The sequence below is a fragment of the Cyprinodon tularosa genome, unplaced genomic scaffold, assembly GCF_016077235.1.
Source record: "Cyprinodon tularosa strain WSP-4 unplaced genomic scaffold, ASM1607723v1 ctg222, whole genome shotgun sequence".
In the NCBI taxonomy this organism is placed as follows: Eukaryota; Metazoa; Chordata; class Actinopteri; order Cyprinodontiformes; family Cyprinodontidae; genus Cyprinodon; species Cyprinodon tularosa.
Window position 1 is genome coordinate 473,285 of NW_024038830.1, and position 7,486 is coordinate 480,770.

Consider the following 7,486-nt stretch of genomic DNA (forward strand, 5'->3'; position numbering starts at 1 on the left):
CATGCTTACCACGCTTTTCCTCTAGATCCATGTTCTAAATTTTGGGTCATCTCACCTTTTTCTGGTTAAATCCACCGGTTCTATGTTTAGTATTGGGTCAGCAGAAAGATACTGATGCTCTGATGACGTGCAACTATGCCAGCTGGTTCTGCTTCATCTAGCAGCACCAGGTAAATCAGTGAGCTCAATGCCTTCACTGCTCATCCAAATTTGAAAAAAAAAAAAAAAAGTGCCAAACCCTTAAATCTTAAAAGGTCATATAACAAGCTTCCTCAGTATTAGAGGAAGTTGGTGTCAACAGGGGGAGCAAACAACGTGAGAGGTTTATATTATAGTGGCGGAAACCTGAGTCGAACACCAACACAGAAGGAAATATTTATGTATTTGGTTGAAAATAATTTCACTCAATTAAATCTGTTCAAAGTTGAGAAAAAAGGAAAGTGATGTGGATGTTCCCCACCTTTACCCCATAGACTGATGACTTGATGGAATAAGTGGGAGAAGTTGAATGGAAGACACAAGTATAAACATGAAATTGTATTAATAATTTGCTTAAAATTTTTTTTTAATCTTTATTCTTATCTATCCCTTAGGTCTTTTGAACAGTTTCTTCCAGCTTTGCACAGTTATGGACAAACTCTTTGCCTCCTCTTTGCCATTGGTTTTATTTTTTGCCATTTTAAGACATAATTATGAACCTTTAGTTGTTGTTTTCTAGCCTTTAACTAGTTCTCCTCCAGGGTCTTCCTGTATCTCTAACTTCTCCATCACTTCTGTCCAGCTAGGCTTTACTTCCTGAAAAATTATTCACCCAGCATGATGCTGCCGGCACCATTTCTCTCCAGGCAGAGTTTGTTAAGCGGTGTGTGAAACGTTACACACAATATTCTGCATGCAGGTCACAGAGTCCGGCTTGGTCTCTTCTGACCAGATCGATTTCACCTCTTTCTTTGACCTCTGCTTTTTAGAAACTTGATTAATCATTATTGCAGAGTCTCCTGTCTGAACTGTGAGTCTGCAGTTCCTCTAAAGCTTGCCCCGAGGCTGCCTCCCTGATTAACGCTCTTCTTGTCTGTCCGGTCAGTTAAGATGGACTGACAGTTCTTGGTAGGTTTAAAGTTTAGGATGTTGGCTTCTGCTTTAAACATCTTGGCACCTTTTTTCCCGATCTATCTCCTGTTTCCCTCAGTTCTATTGGTCCTAATTACTGATGTTCTCTAACAAACATCAAGATGCTTAAAAAGAAAATACCCGGATTTCCAGTAATGCCAACTTGGACTGAATTTCTCACATCAAAGTTGGCAGAAGAGAACATGTCACGTATTTGTCGTAAAAACAATAAATCCAAACATCATTTTTCTCCCACTGTGTGCTACTTTGGGTTGATCTATCATAGAAAAAAGATCAAATATATAAAGGTTTTGGAAATATGAAAGAGGTATGGTTGTTCTTTAGTGGGGATTTTCCTTTTGCTACTGAAAACGCTGGTTCATCTATTGAACATAAAGACAGGTTGGATAAGCTATAAAACCCCATTTTCTCCAGATGTCATGAAATTTCTTTACAGTGTTTTAATTCCTCCTAATTTAACCCACTGTTCTCAAAGGTTATAATAATGATTTTATTGTGTTAACTTGGAGTCAAATATGTTTTCCAGGAGGTGGAAGCAGCTCGACTGAGTATGCTGAGGAAAATCTACCACCTGACAGACGAGGTACGGCTGAACCCTCTGCACTCACTGCTTGTCTTGTTTTCATTGCCTCTTCCTGTCTCTGTCTCTCTCTGAGCTTTTAGGTGTTCATTGATTTGATTATTGACTCCAACTCTCTGGAAAGAGAGTCTGTTTCACTGTTTTTCAGCTTGTTGACCTCACTTCTTATTTTTCTCTGCTCTTCTGTCTTTAAATTTCTCCTCTTACTTTTTATCTGTTTAAAACATTCATTTTGTTTGTTGATCTCAGCATTGGGTTAATTCTGCAGTGAGACTTTACTCATGTTGGAACATTCAAGTGAATTGAAATATTGTCCAAACGTCTATTTCAGTAATTTAAGTGAAATAACCAGTTCACACAAAGTCTTAATTTCTATTTAGCCTGGTTATAATACATTGATGATTGTTAAAGAAAGTTATAATAGTGTTGTGTTCCCCTCTACACAAAGAGGGGAACACAATAGGTCAATTTTGTTGTTGCGGTACGGTAATCAGTATTATTAATGGAAAGTTTTGTTGAGGAAAAAAGTTGGTCTGAAAATATAAATATGGATAAATGACACAGTAACTTCAGCCACAGCATATAGATACATTCATACATCCAGACACGACATCAGAAGCATCTTATCTTGACAAGATAAAAGGTCAGGACTCTAAAGAGGCTAAAGTCCCTTTTTATATTATGTATTTTATTTGGAAATTAAGGTTCATTTGTTTATTAAAAATCCTTTTTTAATGGTCTTATAAGATATTTTAAATTTCTAAAAAACAAAAAAAATTCAGCTTTTATCAGCTTTAGTGCACAATCTTCAAAATTAACAGAAAGAAACACTCAAATATGTCATTATATTTCTTTTTGAACTGTGTTACCTCACAATAAGATTGTGTATTGAGATGCATCCGTGCATCAAAGGGTTTGAAAATGCAAATAATTGTAGTGCGACAACTTTCACTTCATGTGGCCAAAATTGGGCATTGTCCCGATATTTTTCAAAGGCTAAACTATAATAAGGATGTGTTTCTGTAACCCTTCAAAGTAGGCAACATATCGCCAAAGTGCACTACAAGAAAAACATTTTTAAACCGAGATAAAAAGGGAGGTAGAAATAAAAGCTATAAATCTGGTATAAAATGCCAAACTGGTGCAGTTTTAAAGCTTTTTGTGAATAAAAGCTCAGGTCAGTGAGAATTAGATGGATCCACACTGCAAAAACGAGCCAGAAATTAGTACAAATTTCTTAAATTAAGTATATTCACCCTTAATTTGAGTAGGTAAATTAGATAGTTTGCCAATGGAATGAGTATTTTTACTCTTAAAATAAGATAATTAGATAATATGCACTTGAAATAAGAGAATTCAACTGTGTTTTCTTATTTTAAGTGTAAATTGTCTTGTTCCATTGGCAAAATGTATCTTTTTACGTACTCAATTCAAGAACAAATGCACTTATTTTAAGAAAAAATGACTTATCTAGATTTAGATTTTTTGCAGTGCAGGCTGTGGGTGCTGAGACTGAGAACGCCCGCTCACCCTAATTTCTCAGACATTATAGAGGAACAGGAATAACGACCCTAGGGGTTTTACAGGGATGCAGAAATTTCTGGGGCAAGACCATTAAGAGCTTTAATAAGGAGCAACGGGAGCTTAAAATCTATTTTAAGACAGACAGGCAGGCAGGTAGTGGAGAGGGAATAAAGTGGTGGGGATGTACTCCATCTAGACATGAAAAGCTTTACAGTGATGGATTCTGAAGCTGGAAAAGCAGTGCTCAGTTTTCTAAAGATCAGCACAGTTTAAAAAGCTCAACTTTTGCTAAGCGAGGAAAGAGTTTAAAGCTTGATTAGACCACTGGATCAACTTGTTTGTTGAATTAAAAGTTGTCAGAAAAAAATCCCCAGACTTATTGCATTGTGACCTAATATAACATTTAGATCACTGACGTCAACGGTGACATCCTTACCAAGCCAAATGCATTTTGTCTTTTGTTCATATAAAAAGCAGAGAGGATACTATCAGTATCATCACATTCCTGCCATAATCACATTTTAGAGACCGACCTAAAGAACCGATTTATCCCGGATGCCCTCTGAACTCAGTCTTTCATGAAATTAGACTCAAACCACATTTAGATGCAGCTTAAAGAGAGAATTATTAAATATGACCAGCAAGTCAGCCAACATAATGACCATAAACTTCAGGCATGTTGAAGTGTTTGTCCTTCACTGTACTTCTGGACGAAAAGCCTGTGGCTTGATTTGGATCTTATATGTTCCACATGTTGGTGTTCTTGGATAAAGCGCTGATTCTCAGTTTAACTGATGTGTTTGAGTGTTTGCATGAGAAGCAGAGTGTAGAAAACGTGTCCTACATGTCGGTGTTTGACTGAAGTGCTTTGAAAAAGTCCTTAATCTTCAGCGAGACTGAAAACATGCAACATAAGTGGAGATGGCTGAAAGGTGAGGGCTTTGGAGAGCTCTGTGCAGAAGGACACTAAGAACAAACTTAGAGGAAAGTCACCTCTCAAAAGTGAAAGAGGTTGATGATATATATTCTAATCTAGGGATGAGCTAAATGCCAGTGAGGTCTGTTTGCCTGAACAGTTTTGATTGAGAACTGAAGTTTTATTTGAAATGTCAGACCTCATCCGGTCGGTTTTCCTTCCTAGCAGACATTAGTAACACTGTTAGGATTTACCTCCTTCTATTTTGTTAACTGTGTCATTTGCTGAGATCCATTTGGTCATGTTTTTATTCCTTGTTTTATTGTATTTAAATATTCTATATATTTGTTTATACCTTCTTTCAACAGTTTAAATGACCTATACTATCCTTTTTTTGAATGATCTTATTTAGATACAGTCTCATTTCTGATTAACAACTTACATCCCTAACAAACTGCTAATAAATACAGCAGGGGTAATCAATGTTTTTGACATAATTAAATATATTTTTCTAAAGAAGCTTTTAGTGTAAAATTTGCACCAGACATCTTTAACTGAGTTATGCATGCAAAAAGATCAAAATGCATCTCAGATAGATGTATTTTGACCTGAATCTAGTAGATTAATGCATTGATTAGGCTGGATCCTTCCACACAAACTATCTTCAGAAGATGAAGGTTCTGAAGAGTTCATACTATAGATTTTTATCTTCAGTTAATTCCAGTGCCATTTGTGGAAGAACAGCTCAAGGTTAGATTTTACTGTTTTCCTATATGCTATTTAATTTTTAAGATTCTTTCAACTTTCTTAGGTATACCAAGTCCAAATGTACTTAAATATTCCTTAGTGATGCTCTAACAGCCCAGGCTAACCTTTGGAATAGCTAAAAAGCTATATTATTATTATTATTATTTCCGTGTGCAAAAAGGTATCTTCTGCAGAATTTAGATCTTTCTTACTCTGCAACATCAAAGTCTGTGTCTGCTGCAGATCTTTAGTGATGGCCTTTCAGAGTTTTTCTTTATCAGTGGAGTCGTGCACAATGATCATTCATAGATACTATACAAATATTTTATATGATAATTTAAAATACATTAAAAAAAAAGGCTAAAAGTGATTCGTACTTATTTCCATTGTGTACGATTAAGCGGTTTGTAGTGTTGGTTCACAGTCACCTAAAACTAAGAGTTGGAATTGCTTTGGGTAAAGTTCTCTATGTAATCTTCACCATGCTAATTTCAGAGGCTCTATCTGATGCACAGTTCTTCTCCCCCTCCTCCTCATGCAGAGAAAAACTGGTTAAGACAAACTCCTGCTGCTTTTTTCTCCACATCCTTCACACTCTCTGTTTTTCATTTCCAGGTGTTGAGGAACCACTTGCTTCTTTTCCGTTTGCCCCGACAGCACCTACAGCTTGGCTTTGACATGTATGAACAGCTGCCCACCATCAGGGTCAAGCGTTTAGAGACGGTTCGCGGTCTGCAAGATGACAAAGGAGACTGAGTGGACTAAAGCTATTTAAAAAGGGGAATTTTAAGACAAATTCAAATGCGATGCAAGATGAGACTGAAATGGAAGGGGAAAATGGTAAAATATGGGGGGAGGAGGGAAAGTTGGCAGTGAAAGATGTGATGTACCTTCGCTCAGGGAATGGTACAGTCACATTTTTCTGTCGGTTTCAAGCAGCCAAACAGAGAAAAAAGAAATCTGAGCTGGGCTCAGCCAGCTGTAAAAATAATTCAGAGGACTTAAAGTAAAAAAAAAACTATTTCAGTGACAGCCAAAGGTTAAATAAAAGTGCAGAGAAATAAAATACAGATGGGACAAAGCTGAAGTCCCGCAGTCCTCGTCTTCATGTGACTTCAGCTTTTTGCCAAAGTTTTTTCTTGGCTTGAAAACAGCTGAGGAAAGTTCTTGGTATCTGAGAGCAAGTGACTGATAATCTTCTGTACAATTGTCTGAAATGCTTGTATTACTTGTTAATAAATGGATACTCCCTGATGATGATGTGTGCTGTTATGTTTTATCCCATAGTTAAAACCAAATACATTGAATTAAATCCAGATTAAAAACAAGCAGAGGAAAATAAACCGCTGTACCCTGGAGCAGGAGTTTAAATGTGGAGAACAGTTTATTCTGTCTGATTATTGACTCACTCACCAAAGTCATTAAAACTTCCAGTTTGAAACTGCAGCCCGGATGTGGAAAATGCCCATTTGGCTCCACGTTTCTCTATGTTTGTGTCTTTGATAAAATGAGCTGAACTCGATTAGGTCACATTTACATCTTAACACAAAGTAACAAAGCAAACCTACCGATCATTCTTAATATGAGCTAAAGCCCCACACATGAAACCATCTGATTAAACATGGACCAAAGCTTACTTTTTTTATTTTTACCTTTATCTACTGAATATGGTCAGTCTCATTGATATCCAAGATCTCACGTTGAATGAAATCGAAAAATAAAAACAATTTCACAAAGCGGGGACAACTGAAAATAATCAAAACATTTATCTCACTAAAATAAACATTAAAAGGTGACATTTAAAACAGGAACGAGTTACATGTGAGAATTTCTGACTTTAAATACATGTGAATTTTCCCAGAGGGATAATTCCAGATCCAACTTTAGAGTATTTAATGTTAGTGGGGCAGAATATGGAATCATTTTTTACAAATGGCACACTGATGGAAAGGAAGTCCAGAGAGCGAAGTCTGAAGCTGAATTGTCTGATATGAGGTTAGGTAAGGTGGTAATCTAGGAACAGCTTTATAAATGAAAAAATACCAATGCACCAGTCTGAGGATTTACTGAGAATATAAATACAGCGGCGAGTAAGAGATCCATATCCTGTTATACTCTGACCTGAACCTTCAGATGCACATAAAGGCAGTTGCTAGGTCAGCATTTTATCACCCAAAGTAAATTTCAAGAATTAGAGGACTAATGTCCAAGCAGGATCTAGAAAAACGTATTCATGCAATCATCTTTAGTAGATTTGATTACTTCAAAAGTGTCTCCATAGGTTTGCCTTAAAAGTCCATCAGAAAGCTGCTGCTGATCCAAAACACAGCTGCCCGTGTTCTCACTAGAACTAAGAAATTAGAGCACATCAGCCTGGTTCTGAAGTCCTTCCACTGGTTCCCTGTAGCTCAGAAAATAGACTTTAAAATCCTCCAGTCTATAGATCACTGAATGGATCAGCTCCTCAATATATAAGAGATTTGTTGTCAGTGTATCAACCTCCCAGACCACTTGGGTCTTCTAGTTCCAGCCTACTCTGTCCACCCAGAACTAGAACCAAACATGGAGAGGCAGCATTTAGTTCCTAT

The 7,486-nt window shown here is 36.8% G+C and overlaps 1 protein-coding gene across 1 annotated transcript in view; it reads left to right on the forward strand.

Annotated features, from left to right (window-relative positions):
• Positions 1–6,155, forward strand: part of rpap1 (RNA polymerase II associated protein 1) — a 35,373-nt gene extending 29,218 nt beyond the window's left edge. The window contains exons 26-27 of the mRNA XM_038286251.1: positions 1,658–1,714; positions 5,514–6,155. Of these exons, the coding sequence (XP_038142179.1) occupies positions 1,658–1,714; positions 5,514–5,654 (198 nt within the window). The 3' untranslated portion in view covers positions 5,655–6,155. The remainder of the gene's footprint in view (positions 1–1,657; positions 1,715–5,513) is intronic.
• The last annotated feature ends 1,331 nt before the right edge of the window (positions 6,156–7,486 follow it).